This window comes from Cupressus sempervirens, chromosome 10, assembly GCF_028749045.1.
Source record: "Cupressus sempervirens isolate cs-2001-9-10 chromosome 10, ASM2874904v1, whole genome shotgun sequence".
Classification (NCBI taxonomy): domain Eukaryota; kingdom Viridiplantae; phylum Streptophyta; class Pinopsida; order Cupressales; family Cupressaceae; genus Cupressus; species Cupressus sempervirens.
In genome coordinates, this window is record NC_143127.1 from 354,896,114 (window position 1) to 354,914,894 (window position 18,781).

At 33.8% G+C, this 18,781-nt stretch overlaps 1 protein-coding gene across 1 annotated transcript; it reads left to right on the forward strand.

Annotated features, from left to right (window-relative positions):
• Positions 1–7,003: 7,003 nt before the first annotated feature.
• LOC149534060 (citrate-binding protein-like) lies at positions 7,004–7,743 on the forward strand. The gene is made up of 2 exons (XM_089805968.1): positions 7,004–7,264; positions 7,363–7,743. The coding sequence occupies exons 1-2, from the start codon at positions 7,004–7,006 to the stop codon at positions 7,741–7,743; spliced, it is 642 nt and encodes a 213-aa protein (XP_089662094.1).
• Positions 7,744–18,781: the final 11,038 nt, after the last annotated feature.

The window sequence follows — 18,781 nt, forward strand, 5'->3', positions numbered from 1 at the left end:
CTAAAAGAAATTTTCTTGGAAAGCTTGGAAGAAGCCTAGTTTGATAATTTGTATAATGACAAGTACTATCACCTCCTCCTTACATCATATTTGATATTAGAGCAGGATTACACAATTTTGGAGAGAATAGTTGTGTTGGTTGCAAAAGTTTGATAGAAGTGCGAAAGGTTTTGTTTTATTTTGTTGTTGAAGTGGTGTTTTTTTTGTGTTTGGGAGGCACCAAGGATGAAACCACAGTAGGAAGAAATATAGAAGACATGGGTATGCTACAAAGATACCATGAGAAGACAAAGGGAAGAATAAAGGAGAAAGATAAGACAAAAAGAAGAGGAGGAAAGCATGTTAGAGGAGATTAGAAGTTTGAAGGAGGCACTAGTAAAGAATGAAGAAAGAGGAAGGAGACTTGAGGTATTAATAATATAGAAAGAAGAAGCTAAGAAGAAAGTTGATAGTTAACATGATAAACAGATTGAGGAACATGTTAAGACATAGAATCAGGTAGATGGAAAAGAAATGGTCACCGAGTTAGACCAAAGGATACAGCGAAAGAGAGAATAAGGGTCCAAAATAGAGGACTATAAGGGTGAAGAGGAAATATAATAAGTGTTGGAATATGATGTGGAAATGAAGTCCCTACAACATAAAGGAAAAATGGGGTAGACAGTCAGTACTATGACTGAAAGTATTGATGACAGCAATAAAAAGGAAGACCAATTGAAGATGGAATCAGTAAAATAGGTAGAAATGATATCAATTTATGAAGAAGCTAGGGACATAGCCCTTGGAGAGGATTTTTTTTTTTTATTATTTGCAAGCACCATTGGAATAAGACAAGAGGCAATCAAAGGAAGGAAACTGTGAAAATAGTATTATTGTTGATGAATTCATTATTTTTTACAAGTGGTAGTTTTATAGTTAGAGTATTGTATTTGTGTCACCAAGGCAAGGAAAGTCTTGGGTACAGATGAAGTGATTGGTTCATATGGAGCCAAGGTATCTCAGATAAAGAAGCCACTAGAGATTGGTACAATGTTGATCATTCTTTTAGTCCAAGACAGAGTTTAAGAATTGGAGATCACAATTAGGCCTCCAAGAAAGATAGTAGAGTTCAGAATCATTTAAAATATGAAGATGAAGAAGATAAAGGAGAATGATTGGACAAGGTGGAAAGAAATTGAACAAGAAGGCAACATCAACATCAGACAAAGTCCCTGCAGCAAACTCAAGGAACTTGAGTTTTTTCATCAAGAGAAGTATGGTGTAAGAGTGCCCTAACCATCCCCTTGGATTTGGAGTCATAATTAGTAGGTTTTTGTACCATGATAGGTTAGGGAATTAGTTTTTTATTTCTTGTATTTAGTGTTCAATTAAGGTCATGTTGACCAATTTCATATTTTAAACAATGTATGTCAAAAAGAGTAAAAATGTGGAAAATGCCATGCAAGGGCATAAATGGAGTATAATGTAGTGTTAAAATGTTGTGATGAAAATTTGGACCTATTCAGGGTGTCTTGAAAGAATGTGAAAACCTAAAATGCAAATATGGGCAAAAAAATGTAAAAATTGTCAAAAAGTTACTTTTACTATTTTTTTGTAAAAATGACAAGTTTTAGAAGGTGAACAGTCATCCATCCTGGATGACCTCCTATATGAGGTGAAAGGTCATCTCTTTGTATAAAATAATGTAATCTCATGTCAAGAGATAGACAGATGAAATGTGGAGAAGAGAAATGAATAGATAGTGTATGGTTTTTGAATAAGAAGATAGTATTTTGTTTATGAACATATTGTAATTGATATACTAGTATTTGAATTACAGTCGCATTATCTTCTCCTTTTTTTAAAGGTTATGGTGATTATTAAGTTTCTTTAAGGTGGAATAGATTTTAGAAACAATAAAGAGGTGCCTAATACCTTTAATTTGTTGCCAAGTTCTTATTCCTGTGTATTTTGGTAGTAAATACTATGTAGTTTAGATTGTAGTGTCACTTTGACATCAAGTTTTCATTGTGGGAAGCCAAGTTGGATGTAAGGGTTTTCTTTATAATTTTTACAACACCAATGTGTTGGCCCACACCCTAACCCTGTTCAATATCTTCGAATTAACCAACAATCAACATGTGACCCACATATTATATGCATAAAATATATGATTCTACATTCTCTAAAATCGTGATAGTCATTTGGTTGGAGTTGCTTATATGTTGGAAAACTTGTATACATTCTTGGAGTGTTGAGGAACCTTTGGAAAGAGTAGAGCAAAAGAAGTAGTGGAGTTGAAGGACAATTACCTTACTTAGTAGTGAAATCCTCATCAATACAAGGGTTTGAAAGTTTAACGATCTCCTCAATGACTAGGAGCCTGAGAGTTAGCAATTGGAAAGTTTTGATAAGGTAATGGTATATTGAATGTTGTTTGTTCAATTCCTCGAGGGTTTTGAAGAGTTATAGTTTGAGTATGTTCTTAAGGCCTATTAGCCTAGGTTAGGACCTCAAGTTTATATGCCTTATTGAATAGTTGTGAATCTATAATTTTGGAATTTAGTCAACCTCAATAATGGGTGTCTAAATCTACCTTATGTTTTGGTAAATTTTTGAAAGATTTTAGTTTCTTGCTCTAAATCCCAAGAAAGGGCTACTAGGGAGAGCCCCCATTAGGATGGTTTGTAAGAATTGGTGTTTTGAAGCCAACCAAGGTATGTAGAACCTATTAAATTTTTGAAATCATTTTATTGGAAATGTGTTAGGTCTTTTGAGCAATTTAGGTATGGTGTTGCAAAAGATCCTGGAGGGTGTAAGGTAGTGGAGGTGTTGGGTATTGTGAAAGGTAGTTGGTTGAGTTTGTGAAGGATTAGGTAATGGCTGAGGATGGCATAAGCAATAGGCCAACCACCTGGTCTTTAGCCTTGGAAGAGTCCTGAGGGATTGAAAGGAATTTTCTTGGAAGGCTTGGAAGAAGCCTAGTTTGAGAATTTTGGTAATAACAAAAAGTACTATCACCTCCTCCTTGCATTGGAACCAACACGAATGTGCGGTGTGTTTTCAAGGGAAGACCTTCCTAAACACTAAGATATCATCTACTATGTTATTATAACATACATTACCCTTGAAGATCAATTTTAGGTACTCTATTATTACCATTTTCCCATTCTTAACAACTTTAGAAACCTAGATCATATTTCCTTTCCATTTCTTTTGTTGCATTCTATGGAAGATCATATCTATAAGGCTAGGAGGAAAAAAGAGGAGGATAAAACTTTTTATCTCATCCACCATAGTTTCATGAATAAACTATATATCTATTATCTTGCCCAAAACCTATTGGTGGCTTATATCACTCCCCAAATTTCCTTGGACCCTAGCCCTGGGCCCAACCACAAAAAAACAAGAAAACCCCTATGCCTGAGGTTATAATTAGCCTCATTGATTTGGATACGAACACTCGGAAGAGTAAGCAGAATGCTTGGAGAACTAGCAAACACCTCCAGCTATAAAAATTAAAGTCCCCCCCCCCAAGCATGATTCCAGCTTTGAATCTACCAAGAGTGATATTAAAATTTTCAAAAGGAAGAAACTTCTCCATGACACAAAGCCTTCCTCCATCCCCCTAGTCCCTCTCACATTTTTGACACCTTTGAAGATACCTCAACTAGAAGCAAGGGGGAAGACATCACCTCCCCTAGGAAAGATATTACCAAAAGTGGGGAGGAAAAAGGTAAGCATAGCCACAACTAGAGCCACAACAAGTCTTGTTTGGATAGATTGGAGTAGTCGATTAGGCATATGGAAAAAATCACATTGGCATCTATCAAAATATTGAAACACTAGTGGAATTCTCTGCCAAAGTCATGCATTCCATGGCCACCACCCTTTACTTTTTGCAGGTGAATAAGGATGTGAAGGAATTCGGCAAAGAGAGCAAGATCACCCATTCCATTTATGGCTTTTTGGCTGAGGACTAGTTGAAGATGCTCTTGGAAAAACCTGTCAAAGTGGAGGGGTTGGACAAGAATGAGGACAAGCCTAGCTAGAAGAAGGATGAGGATCCTGAAAAGAAGGAGGGCAGCCAGCCCTGGGTTTGGTTTTTTTCTTTATTTCTATTATGTTTTTTATTACTATGGACTAGATACCCTATGAGGTTTTACATTATATGTTTATGTCAATATGTGAGACTTATAGCAGCAAGTCATTTATGTGTTGCTAGAATGTTTTTCAATTTTTTTCTATTTGCTAGTAACAGAACTAATGGTATAATTAATTCAGCTCTAGATATTTATTTTTTTAAAATTTTAAAGCTTGTATGGGATAGGTGATTGGGAGGTAACCTTTAGTTGATATTTCAGCCTTTTTGTACTCTAGGGTTAGCCCCTATCCTTTTTTCTACTATCTAATACTTCAAGAACATGTTAGCTCTGATTTATATACCTTGGTTATTGAATCCTTGTATGGTTATAATGGCCCCCACCTTAATCTCTAACCCTCATTTTTCCCTATTCGCTTCCAATATAATATGATTTAAAAGATATGGTGGATGTCTCTCTAAGGTCATTGAAGCTTAAAAAAAGTGTTCTTCCCTGATAAGTCAAATATTTCATAGGTTCTCAATCCCAATCCTAGATCACATTGCTCATCTAGTTCAAAGACTAACTCCTCTTCTTAGAATAACTCTACATTTATTGAACCATACTTGACTTTCATACCTCATCTCTCTTTTAGAAACTAACCCTTAAACTTAGGAAAATGTGTTGGCTTTCTAACTACTTAAACCTATTGTATTTTATACACACGATCCATGAAATAATGAAGGATATTTTTTGATTTCTCAATATGCATTTGGAGATCATAATAATAAATAAATAAATCCAAACCCTATAAAGGATCTTTTATAAAAGTTCAAGTTTTTTCAAAGGAGTGCCTTCAAGAAGGAATTTGTGAACTCCTAAAAAAGAAGTAGAGAGATTTGATAACTAGAGGAAATTTGAAAATAACCTCTTGGAGAACATGCACATTTATTTTAAAGACTATGTTTCTAATATTAGGAAAAATAGGAGACTAGTGTGTACAACATTCAAGACATCATTGATTATGACAAGGATTTATTTTTTAAATCATAAACATTACAATTGAAGCTCTTCAATAAGCTCTCTTGAGGACAAAGAAGAACCAAATGAGAAGGGATATGGTGCTTTTGGCTCATGGCTTCTTCCTTTAGTAGGAAGTAAAATTACAAATCAAATCATTTTTGAGGTAAAGAGAATGAAATCAATTTCAAATTTTAGAATAATATTATTGTCTTCATGAATTATAATAAAAATGATTTCGTGATTGATCTTATTTTAAGATTATTTTTTAGGAAGTAAAATTACAAACTTAATAACTAGATGAAAGTACAATTAGTTTCAAAAATCCATTTTTGTAAAGCATCCAAAATCATTAAATTTTTGCATAATTTTCTCTTTTGAATTTAATATTTCCATTATTTCCTTCAAGAAATGTTCAAAATCTATGAAAATAGAGTGAAAAGTGGTATCTAAACAAAAAGTATTATATTTAGCTATAAAAATATCAAATAATGAGTATCTCTCTAGTTTTTGTAAAATTTAAATTATGATCTTAGGCTTCGACATATGGGGGCCTTTGCCAACAATTCACATTTAGTGGCTTCTTTATCCTTTTGATTGATATTGGTGTATGTTAAATTTCAGCTTCCAATTTTAAACCAAATTCTATAATATAGTAAAGTGATTTTCATTCAATATATTTGTTGTTAAACACGATGGGTTGACATAGTAGCTAAATCTTATGAAAAATGTGTGAGTTCAAAAAACTATACATAATTAGTTTAATTCAATCTTTCTATAATGGTCAAGTCATTCAAAACAAGAATTGATATAAGATAAACAATTTGTTTCTTTATAGATTGTATATATCACATTCTTATAAAATAATAAAAATATTTATAAAAGTTGTTGAATGCAGATATAAATAAAAATAGACATGCATGTGTCACACATACACATGCATGCATGTACATATATGTATACATCTATTTATGTATGTATATGTATATGTAGATGCACATATACATGTAGATGTATATAAATACATATGTCAAATTATATATAGGTATGGGTGTAGATGTAAATATAGATATGTCAATTTATACATAATGTATAATAACAAAAGTACTTTTTAACAATAGGAAAAAATATTCATTAGAGACTTATAAGTGTTTAAAAAAATTATATAATACGTAGTTGTCATTATCTTACAGACCACGTTGCTTAATAATAGGACAATTTTTATTTTTAAAATTGTTTTAAGCTAGGCAACTATTTCTTTAATGTTAAATCTTTTATTTCGATGATTGCCATGCGGATTGTCTTAGGGAGTTCAGACCAGGTTTCGTCTTTTAAGTACAGAGAGAACAATGATTGAACAAACTGATGTCACAGTAGGAAAACTTCAAACTAGTAATCCAAATTCTATGAATTTATTACTCAAGCGCATTGTTGTGATAGGGACCACCATTACGATTTGATTTATTTCTGTCCATCTCTTTTTATTTTAATAAAATGTATTTTTCAACAACTCGCGTTGATCAGTATCCATTAAGATCATCCTCAAATTAAATATAAATGAGGAGAAATAGACAACTCATAGAACTACTCCAAAGGACCAGACCGGATATAATTATGAATACAGCTGATTTGAAGAAAATGAGCTAAAATAATTGCTTTGATTACAAGAATGATCTCAGATATCTCAACAAACTAATGAGACTATGCATCCCGTGACTGTCCAATGTCTTCTTCCTTACAGGAGATTTCTTCCCTATTTTTATATGGCAGTCGGCCGTTTGACGGTATCAAAGAGTATTTGAGACCATAGAAAAATAGCCAATTTAGATTTAATCTGTAATTTTTGTCATTTTTGTCACAATAAATTCTGAGAGGGTTGCGTGCAGTAGAGAGACATTTGATCTCCATCAGCAGAATTATTAATGGCGAGGATGTTAGCGATTTTGGGTTATATTTTGGTTTGGATTGCAAGTGTTTATGCGGATCCAAGTTGCTCACCAACACAAGGCTTTACCGAAGTGGTTCTCAATGCAACAAATTTTATGATACAAAAACCATATGATAAGGAGGTGTCTGAACGCTACAGCTTCATTGATGGCGTCCATTCCATGTGGGTTTACAAGGATGACAAACCCCACTCTCTTAAAAGCATGACCAGAACCAGGACAGAAATCCGCATTAAGGTTAATAGGTTTATAAGTCACTCTTTTCTAGAATTTTGTATAATCCGCTGCAAGAAATTATGTGTTTGTTTAATTTGAGAGATATAATTATGATGCAGGGATATGACTATACAACAGGGGTGTGGCAGTTCGAAGGGGACGTCTATGTACCGCACGGAACGACGGGAGTTTGTGTCATGCAAGTTTTCGGCGGTGTTGAACATGCAACGTCGTTAATGCTGCTGGCTAAGCACGGAAATCTTACGCGTTACAATGACCAGGTGGTGGTGGCTAATATTTATGATCGTTGGATTCATCTGAACGTTATCCACAATGCAGACGAAGGGAAAATAAATGTGTTCGTCAATGGGACAGAGAAAGTGGTGGCGGATGACAGGGGTCATGCAGACCATTATTTTAAGTGTGGAGTTTACACTAATAATAACGCTTCATCTTGCACGGAGTCTCGTTGGAAAAATATCAAACTTTGGACAAAATGACTTATTACAGTAAAATCATAGCGGATTGTTGTAATGTTGTGTGTGTAGTCAGGTTTGTTTTCATTATCGGTTTTCCCGATTTAAATATATTGAATCTCGCTTCCATCTTTGATTGTTTTGTGGGCTTTTAGATAAGTACTCTTTTTGCGATCTAATCTCATACGTGATTGTATGGAAATCGTTAAGGTTTTCCCTTCCTTTAAAATTTTGCAGTTTTATTTATCTTTTGTTTAAACTGAAGAAGTGTAAAATGGTGTTTGGAAAAAGCCACAGTGATAGAATCTACAGGGCATTATAATTCAGGGCATAAAAACGTAAAAGAAAATATAAACCAGTTTGATGGTTAAAGCAGAAATGAAAAGGGGAAAAGGATTCAGGTGATAAATATAGCTGAATATATCATCATCCTTCATGTGTTACAATGAATACGTTCATTGTTTATTTTCATGTCCACTTCCAGCTTCTTCTTATTTATAATTTCTCAAATAAGAAATCATGCGCGACTGTTATGGTAGTCTCTGCGGTTTGTGTTTTTATTATAATTATGCAGTTTTGTTTATTCATTATTTATGTTGATGAAGGTTTGGAGCGTTCTAAGGAGTGTCCAATTACGCAGCCTCTTTGTAATTATATTTAAATTCAACTGCCATTTGTGATAGAGAATTGTTAGAAATAGTCAAAAAAAAAAAAAAAAAAAAAAAAAAATCATGTGGATCCACATCTGTTATAACCGCTGTAGATTTTCTTGCTAAATGGATATGGATGCTGTCCTTCAGAATAGATCATACAACATTATCTCCTTATCCTCTAGAAACATCTTTTATTAATTCCCTCCTATCATAGGCTCTCTATAAATAGAGGCCATTGCATTGGTTTGTAATCAATCAGATGAGTGAATAATAATATGCTATTCTTTTCAGTCTCATTGTAAGGGTGTTTATTTCTGATATCTTTCTCATTGTATAGTACTTGTATTGCTGCTGATATATCAGTTCTGAGTAGATATCAGATTTCCTATTTTTCAATATGGTATCAGAGCATTTGTGATTCTTGGGCAGTGCTAGCTTGTCTTTGTGCAGAATTTCAGTTGTTTGCAGCAGGCATAAATCTCATTGAGCAGCATTTTTTTTTGGTAAAGCAATTACTATACAAATTTGGTGAGAATTTCTTTAACTGGTTATCTTTACAGTGCTGAAAATTCTAATTTTTTTTCTTTCTCATCCAAAAAGGAGAGAAGTTGATTAATGGATTCTCTTGGTGTTCCTCTACCATCAATTAAATTGAATGGAAAGAATTACTATGATTGGGTTTCACAAATTGAATTGTCTCTAACTCTACAAAACTGTTATGATATTGCTAATGGTAGTGAGCAGAGACCAACAGGTGCTGGAAAAGAATGTGATGATTGGGATAGGAGAGACAAGAAGGCAGCAGCTTTGATAAAGTTAACACTTTCAGAAAAAGTATTTCCAGAAGTTCGAAATGAAAGAAGTGGAGTGCAAATATGGAAGATTCTGAAAAATTTGTATCAAAATTCAGGTGATGTATGGATTATATCTCTTACCACAGAGTTATATAATCTAAAATTAAAAGGCTCACAAGAAGTAGTGACTCATTTAAGTAAATTAAAAGAAAAGAAAAATGAATTGGCTTCTCTTGGAAAGAGCATAGATGATAAAGATTTTGTGCAAATAATTTTACAAAGTCTTCCGAGCTCTTATCAATCTTTTATAAGGGGACTTGATACTGCTGATAAATTAAAAGGAATCAAACCTGATGAGTTGTGTGCAAAGTTGATTCAAGAAGAAAAACGTCAAATAAAAGAAAGAGAATCCTCTGTTGTTGATTGTGAATCTCAAGCATTTGTAATAAAAGGAAAATAATATCATCAAAGGACACAAGATAATAGATCTAATGGAAAGAATTGGAAGTATGGAGATAATAATAATTCATAATAGGAATCAAAATAGAAGTAAGTGGAAATGTCATTACTGTGGTAAGCAAGGACATAAATCTAATGAATGTTACAAAAGGATTAATGATTCAGAAAAGAACAAGTTTACAAAATCATTTGATTCAAAGAGGAATGCCTTTTGTGTAGCACTTAAAGCAAATAGTTCTTTTAAGGATGAATGGATAATTGATTCTGGTTGCACACAACATATGTCACATAATAAGGAGCAGTTTGAGTTATTAAATGAAAGCAATGGTGAAAATATATATCTAGGAGATAATAGTTCTCTAAAATTTCAAGGAAGTGGAAATATTCAAGTAAATAATGGAATGTTCAAAAATGTGAAGCTTGTTCCTCAACTCTCAACAAATCTTTTATTTGTCTTTCAAATTGCAAATCAAGGATACAAAGTCGAGTTTTACAATGACAAATGCTTAGTTAAGGATGTGAATAAAAATTATGAAGTAACTGCAATTGGTAGAGTGGAAAATGGCCTTTATAAATTTCAAGAATTTGTTGGAAATAAAGATGTATGTGCTATTGCAAAGTATGATGATGCGAGCAGGTTGTGGCATGAGCGTATAGGACATGTAAACTATCAAAGTCTCAAGCTTATGGAGAAGTTGAAGATGGTGCATGGTCTACCAAGAATCTCTCCAACAAAAATAGTATGTGAAGGATGTGCAATGGGCAAGCAACATGTAGAAAGTTTCCCACAAGGAAAATCATGGAGAGCAAAAACACCTTTGCACTTAGTCCATAGCGATGTGATGGGTCCTTTCAAAATGCCCTCACTTGGAGGTGCAAGGTATGTTCTCACATTCATAGATGACTATTTAAGAAAATTTTGGGTATACTTTCTACAAAAGAAAGATGAAGTGTTTCATAAATTTAAGGAGTTTAAGGTTCTAACTGAAAAGCAAAGTGGAAATTTTCTAAGAATTATAAGAACAGATAGGGGTTCTGAATACATGAATAAAGAATTTTTGGAATTTTGTAAACAAAATGGCATAAAGAAAGAATCCACTATTTCCTACTCACCACAACAAAATGGGGTAGCAAAAAGGAAAAATAGGACTATAATGGAAATGGTTAGGTGTATGCTCCATTCTAGAAATATAGAAGTACATCTTTGGGCTGAAGCAATTCATACAACAGTTTATACTTTAAATAGAACTCCTACAAAGGCTGTCATGAACATAACCCCTGAAGAAGCTTGGAGTGGAAGAAAGCCTACTGTATCTCATTTTCATATTTTTGGTTGCACTTCTTATGCTCACATCCCTAATGAAAAAAGAAGTAAATTGGAAAGGAAAAGTGAAAAATACATCATGGTGGGATATAGTGAAGAATCAAAAGGATATAGGCTATATAATCCTAATACAAAGGAAATTCACATCAAAAGAAATGTTTGGTTTGATGAAGGCTTTGAGAATACTAATTCTTCTACATTTTCTCAAGTTCCTTTTTTTGAAGAAGATGAGCATATTGACACTAATGTTTCAGAACAAAATATGATATCTCCTACAAAAGGAAAAGAAGTGCAAGATGAAGATTCAAGCAGCAGTGATGATGAAGACACAAGAAATAAAGGAAAAACTCGAAGCATTCAAGAGGTCTATCAAGAAGGTCCCAAGATTGTTGCTAACTATGCTCTCATGGCTAAGGTGATGCAGGTTGAAACTCCAAGCACATTTGAGGAAGCAAAAGGAAAAGAAGAATGGGAGGAGGCTATGCAAGAGGAGTACAACTCTTTGATGAAGAATAGAACTTGGAAATTAGCAACACTTCCAGAAGGAAAGAATGTGGTTAGTTGCAAATGGACCTACAAAACAAAGTTCGCATCAGATGGAGCAATTGAAAGATACAAGGCAAGGTTAGTGGCCCGTGGCTTCTCACAAGAAGAAGGTATTGACTATACTGAAACATTTGCCCCTATTGCTAAAATGACTTCCATTCGAACTATTATAGCTTTAGCTCCAAAATGTGGATGGAAAATATTTCAAATGGATGTCAAAAGTGTTTTTTTATATGGAGACTTAGAAGAAGAAATTTATATGCAACAACCACCAAGATTTGTTAAACATGGTGAAGAACATCTAGTATGTAGATTGAAGAAATCTCTATATGGCCTTAAACAGGCTCCAAGAGCATGGTACTCCAAAATAAATGAATTCTTTGTAACAAATGGATTTAAAAGGAGAAAAGCTGACCCAGATGTCTATGTCAAGCACATTAAAGGTGAAATTGTTATCATTGTTTTATATGTGGATGATCTAATCATTACAGGAGATTCTAGCCAATGTATTGATGACATCAAGACACAACTTAAGAATTTTTTTGAGATAATTGATCTTGGATTGATGCACTATTTCTTGGGCATGCAAGTTTGGAAAGAAGATAGTAGGATCTTGCTTTCTCAAACCAAATATGCTATTGATGTATTAAAAAAATTTAATATGAGTGATTGTAAGCCATCTCCTACACCATGTGAAGTAGGTTTAAAATTAAGTGCTCATTCTAATCAAAAGAGAGTGGATGGCAAACTATATAGGAAACTTGTTGGTAGTCTCTTGTATCTCACCATAACTAGACCGAACATTGCATATGCAGTTGGTGTTGTCTCTAGGTACATGGAAAATCCACATATTGAACATTGGAAGGCTGCTAAGAGAATCTTGAAGTACATCAAAGGCACTTACAAGCTTGGCATTGAGTACCAACATGGAGGAGACCCTACTTTAGTAGGCTATACAGATTCTGATTATGCAGGTGATATTGATGATAAGAAATCAACTTCAGGATATATCTTCCACCTTGGATCCGGACCAATCTCTTGGAGCAGCAAGAAGCAATCTACAGTGACACTACCATCAACAGAAGCTGAATATATTGCAGCATCAAAGGCATCTCAAGAAGCTCTATGGATCCGAAGATTACTTGAAGAGACCTATCATCTACAAGCTCATCCAACTACCATATTTTGTGACAACCAAAGCACTATCAAACTTGCAAAGAATCCTGTCTACCATGCGAGATCCAAACATATTGAAGTTCATCATCACTTTGTTCGAGACCTCATGGAGAGTAAAGTCATCAAGTTACACTTCACAGGCACTGAAGAGCAAGTTGCAGATATTTTTACCAAATCATTGTCTACAGTCAAATTTCTCAAATTTTGAACCTTGTTATGTCTCAAAGAAGTTAATGTTTAACTTTATTCTTGTACTAATTTCTCCCACACAATATTTTTTGTGGTAGAAATTAAGGGAGGGTGTTAGAAATAGTCAAAAAAAATATCATTCGGATCCACATCTGTTATAACCACTATAGATTTTCTTGCTAAATGGATATGGATGCTGTCCTCTAGAATAGATCATACAACATTATCTCCTTATCCTCTAGAAACATCTTTTATTAATTCCCTCCTATCATAGGCTCTCTATAAATAGAGGCCATTGCATTGGTTTGTAATCAATTAGATGAGTGAATAATAATATGCTATTCTTTTCAGTCTCATTGTAAGAATGTTTATTTCTGATATCTTTCTCATTGTCTAGTACTTGTATTGCTGCTGATATTGCTGCTGATATATCAGTTCTGAGTAGATATCAGATTTCCTATTTTTCAATAAGAATCCGCTTGCGACTGAGTTTTTCTCATCCATTCATATTCTTATCTGGTCTCTAATAAAACTCTTGTCGGCGACTCTACACTAAGTCACACTCCAATAAATTGTCCCTAACATATTAATAAATGCAAAGAAATAACTATAAAATCAGCTTTCGAAGAAGACTAGAGGAGATATATTAACAAATAGAACTGACAGTAAGGATGCACATGTGAGCTCAGGTATTCTGTTCTATCCCGACTCCAGGATCCAGTGAATGTCCGAAGACTTCTTCCTCCCGGAAGATCTTGTCATCCTTTATATTTCAGTCGGCCCTTTGCATATATGAGAAAATTAAAAATACACAATGTACAGGCTGAGTGTGATTTTAACAAAATTTATCACCATAAATTCGGACCGGATTGCGTGTAACTGACAGATATTAAGGCAGCATTATCAGAAGTAGGAACATTGGGTAGGATTTTGATTTAGATTCCAACTGAATATGCAAATTTTATTGTTTTAAATACCATTGGTATGAGAGCCTAGTCTGGGCCAACTCCCTCCACGGAGGGCCTAGGATCAAGAGCTAAATAAGCATCGGGTAAAAAAAGGAAGTTAATTGGGTCCATTTTAATGCGAAAGCTGATGCTACAACCAGTAAAAGCCTTAGGTGAAAGGCGGTCTGCCAAATTCAAATACAGTTTGCTATTCTGTTCTCGGTCATTGTAGATATAGCTGTCAAAAAGAGGGATGTCGTACATTTGAAAAATATAAGAGGATTGTGAGGATCAGTATTTCATGGAGATCTAATGGCAGTTCACTCATTTGTAAATATGTTATCTAGTCTTATTTTAAGGCAGAAGTGGGTGAACCACTGAAATATATAGATAAATGAGAAATAGTCTGGTTCAAAGGGTCAACTGGGAAAGAAACAGTAAGAAAATCCAGTATCCTTGCCAGAATACAACATGAAGAGAAAGAGAAGATAGATGAAGAAGCTGAACACCAATCAGCGAGTTGGGGAAGAGGAGCTGAAAGAGGAGGTCAACACTACCAGTGTGAATAAACAAGTTCAGAAGATAATAAATTCCCCAATTCGGGAATCAAATTAGAGATTTGGTTTGCTGAAAAAGATTCAATAAAGTTGCCATCACAACCAAAATTTGACAAGTAATCAGCCACCTTGATACCTTCTCTAAGCATGTGTGTGATGCAAGTATCCTCAAATGAATGAAATAATTGCCAAATCTGATTCATAATATATCATAACTGCTCATTGTGAATATTCTTGGTCATGCATGCATTAATTACCACAAGAGAATCCCCTTCAATCTGGACTTTAGAAAAACCAACCTTATTTGCCAAAACCAAATCGTGAAGAAGTGCATGTGCCTCTGCCATGTTGTTCATGCCAAGATTGATGGGAGCAGCCTTAATTGCCAACAGCTTGTCTAACCAATCTCTAATACAAATGCCAATCGTAGAGATACTAGGATTACCTCTTGAAGCTCCGTTAAAATTGATTTTGACAAAATCTTGAAAAGGGGGATGCCATTTAATAATGGACTTGTCTTTGGTGTGAATGGATTTCCTATTTGGAACTGATCCAACTGGTAGGTGAGTGCATTTTCATTCTTTTAAAGTCATATTGTCCCTGTGACAAAAATAATAATTGCATTTGTTGTTGGATAAATTAGAGTTAGCTATCTCCAAAATAGAGACTTCCAGCTTATCACAAACTTGATCAATAGAAGAGACATCTTTCCTGAAAATTCTTTTATTTTTTTACCACCATATAGCCCAAACAACTAAAGAAGGTATACATTTCCAAAGGCAAGAGAAAGTGGAGGAGGTGAACAATAGGGGCCAAGATTCAAACAAATCCCAAATCTCGTTTGGTAGGGGCATGGACACATTAAGTTTCTTGAGGATAAACAACCAACAGGAGTAAGCAAATATGCACTTAATAAATAGATGGTACACTAATTCTAACTCTTCCCCGCATAAGACACATTAAAATGGATTTGCAATGCCAAACTTTGAAAGTCTATCACTTTTTATAATCTTCTTCCTGAGTGCTAAACAAGAGAAGCAACCTACTTTAAGGAGGACAGTGGGGTTCCAACAGAAAATAAAATATGCTCTGCTCTTATTGTTATTGTTTTCAATCTATTGAAGAGCCATGTAACCTTCCTTAATTGAGTACTTGTCATCCTTAAATGGAACCCAAATCAGTTTGTCCTCAAGGTTCGATAAGAATACAGACCATTGTTGAAAAATATTTATGAGAAAGGAGGATAGAAGATCATTGAGAGGTAGTGTAGATGGGTCCTTCCAAATTATTTTTCCTTAGAATATTTCCATAGCTAGTACATAGTCCAACAAGTTAGAGCCCTAGTAGCTGGTCATAATGGCAATGATATCTTCATATTGAACCGACAGAGAGACTGGAGGGAGCCCATTCCATGAGTCTGACCAGAATTTGACACTATGACCATTGTTAACTTCCTAAGATATGTACTTGATAATAAGGTCTCTGGAATTAATGATGAAATTCCATATTGCTGATCCCTTAGGAGGGTCAAGAATGGATATGATCCATGAAGGATAGCTGTCATCCAAATATTTTTCCTAGAAGATTTGGCACCATGTAGATCTAGGCTTTTTGTTATCTAGTCTTATTATATATATCTTACTGCATATTTGATTAAATAGTTTATATGTTAATTAAAGAAAGTTAAATATAAGTAAAAATGGATGATTATTTGAACACAAAAGACTGTATAAATGTTATATTAAAATATATAAATGCATTCATTATTATGTAGAATAAATAATTTTTTTATCCCTATACTCTAGCTAATTCATTCTTCCTCTTACTGTAGTCCCCATAATTTTTATATTGTACACCCTCATTGGTGCATGTTTATCTTGACATGTGGAATAACTAGCCTCTCTATATGCATAGTCTAACCATAAGATCAACTAAACCTTACAAAGCTCCAAGTGTAGGCTTGTTTCCATTCTACTTAAATAGTTTTCCTTTTTTTCTTCCTATATATTGGAATATATTTTTCCAACTAGAAATTTTACAATTCCACCCTTCCCATAGATTGGAAGATATTTTTCCAACTAGAGTGGAAATGCCATAGAGTTTACCAATATACCTCATCAATCTATTTGCAAAGATCTCACTCTCAACTAAATCAATATTTTGTCCCTTCTCATAGATAATAAGTTCTAAATTATTTCTGTCACAACCAATTCTTCAAACCCTTTAATGCACATAAATTTGAGGAGAAGGGTTACACAAGATTCTTAGGGAAGAAATCATGATGAAAATAAGAATGAGCAGAAGGTTTCACCTCACATCATGAATGAGATCTTCTCGAGGACACTCGCATCATTCAAAATCATATATCCAAAAACACCTTACACATAACAAGCATCATAATCTTTACACAGCAATATTTGCAATTCTATCATTAATACCTCATTTTCTTTTGAATTGTGAATTAACTCAATGTTTGTGAACCTAGATCTCCAACATAATTTTCTTTGTGATACACATGACAAAATATTTATTCATTAAATTGTCTAAGCATCTCAAGAAAATCTTTGATATCCTTAATCATCCTATTGGATAGGGGTTGATACTTGCAAATAAATTGATAATGTCAAAAGAGTTGCCTTTGATCCATACTTTTTTCAAATATTTCTCATGGGTTGCAAAAGCCTTAATAAAGTAGTTTATCTAGATACCTAGAGGAAATTTAATTATTGAAACAAGCCTAGAAGGATTATCACAAACAACTCCCCGATATCCTATGGGCCACAAATTATGCTTCATTTTCCCATCAACATTAAGTTTTAACCCATCTCATGGGATGGGGAATCTACCTCACCATCTCTAGAACACTTTTGGTTAACTAGGGTCTTAGAAATATCCCAATTAAGCTTCCACCTTTTAGTAATTTCTTGATTAATCATGGATGCAATCAATGGAGGACTCTACACCCTTGAATAATTATAAATAACCTCAAAATTCTCTCTATTTTCTAGATTAATCTTCCTACCTACCGCATTAGTGTTTCAATTTTTATCCCTTGAAAATTCAATTATTTCATTCTTTGAGAGACCCTATGCAATATGTGGCATCACAAGGTCTCAAATACATAATTTGGAGATTTCCATTACCAGTAGCACTCCTCAAAGGAATTAGGAAAGACCCAAGAAAGTAACACCTTGTGAAGATGTTATCCTCATATAGAAATTATGAAAGAAAACAAATACTTTTAGATGGTTTCATTAATGATAAAAGAGAAATAATAGGAAAACTTACCAAAACACATTAATTTATTGTAACATATGGACAAAGATTTAATTGTTTGATTAAATATGCATTAACAATTTTGAAAATTTTAAAAAGAAAATTTTTCATTTTCACTCATGTTTTCATGCCAACAACATTTTTAGGTTAAATATAATAAACATATTAGTTTCAAATATGTATTTTGTGGAGGATTCATATCATTCACAAAATCATATAGCTCCCTGTTTGGGAGCACTAGTCTATAGATTGAAACCTCTTTGACTAATAGCCTATGACATAGAGCATCTGTTATACCAAATTCAATTAGGGTACAATATCAGTTTCATCCCTTATGATGTTGAAGCCTTGCACTCAACAAGAATTCAAAGTTATCAACAAACCCAAAAGACCATTTGACATTTGAAACATATTTTGAATTTTCAAAATACAAAAACGGACACCTCATCCAAACAAATTGATTTCAAACTTTTTACAATTAATTAATATATAAATATTAAGACATCCCCAACTCACATTATAATATCGAAAGTTTAATTATTTAATTGCGACAATAGGACGAGTCTATTCGGATGTGTCATTCAAGTCTTTAACCAAAATGAATACGTCTGCAACTTCGACTTGATTAACATATTAATTGCTTCCCGGCAACAAGTGCGTCGCAGACAAAGCTTTCCTTATGCTCTTTAGCGGAATAACTATAAAATAAAGCGACTCGAATTGTATCCTTCCACGATAACGTCAGGCATGAAGTGCTTCCCAATGTCGCCAACGAGAACACGATAAGATTTCTTGTTTATTTTCAATGATTTTCCATCTTTATAGGGGTCGTTATCACCTTTCTAGATTGATGTTGTCTGTCACCTTTGACTGATTTCATCAAACAATCGACAGAAAATATGTGCCAGCTCTCTAACAGGACACAGAAATGACGGGGATCACGTAGAAGACGACATGTTGTAGTTTCCAATTGACAGTCTGTTCTCGTGAATGTTCTATGTTGTATCTGATCAGCACAACGAATATTGTTAAAATATGCTTCAAACAAAGTTCACAAGGTCTAAATTTGGCATTTACATATTCTGCAGTTGAGTGTATCTCACAAAATTCATATGTACATTGTTACACTTAGATTGCAGTA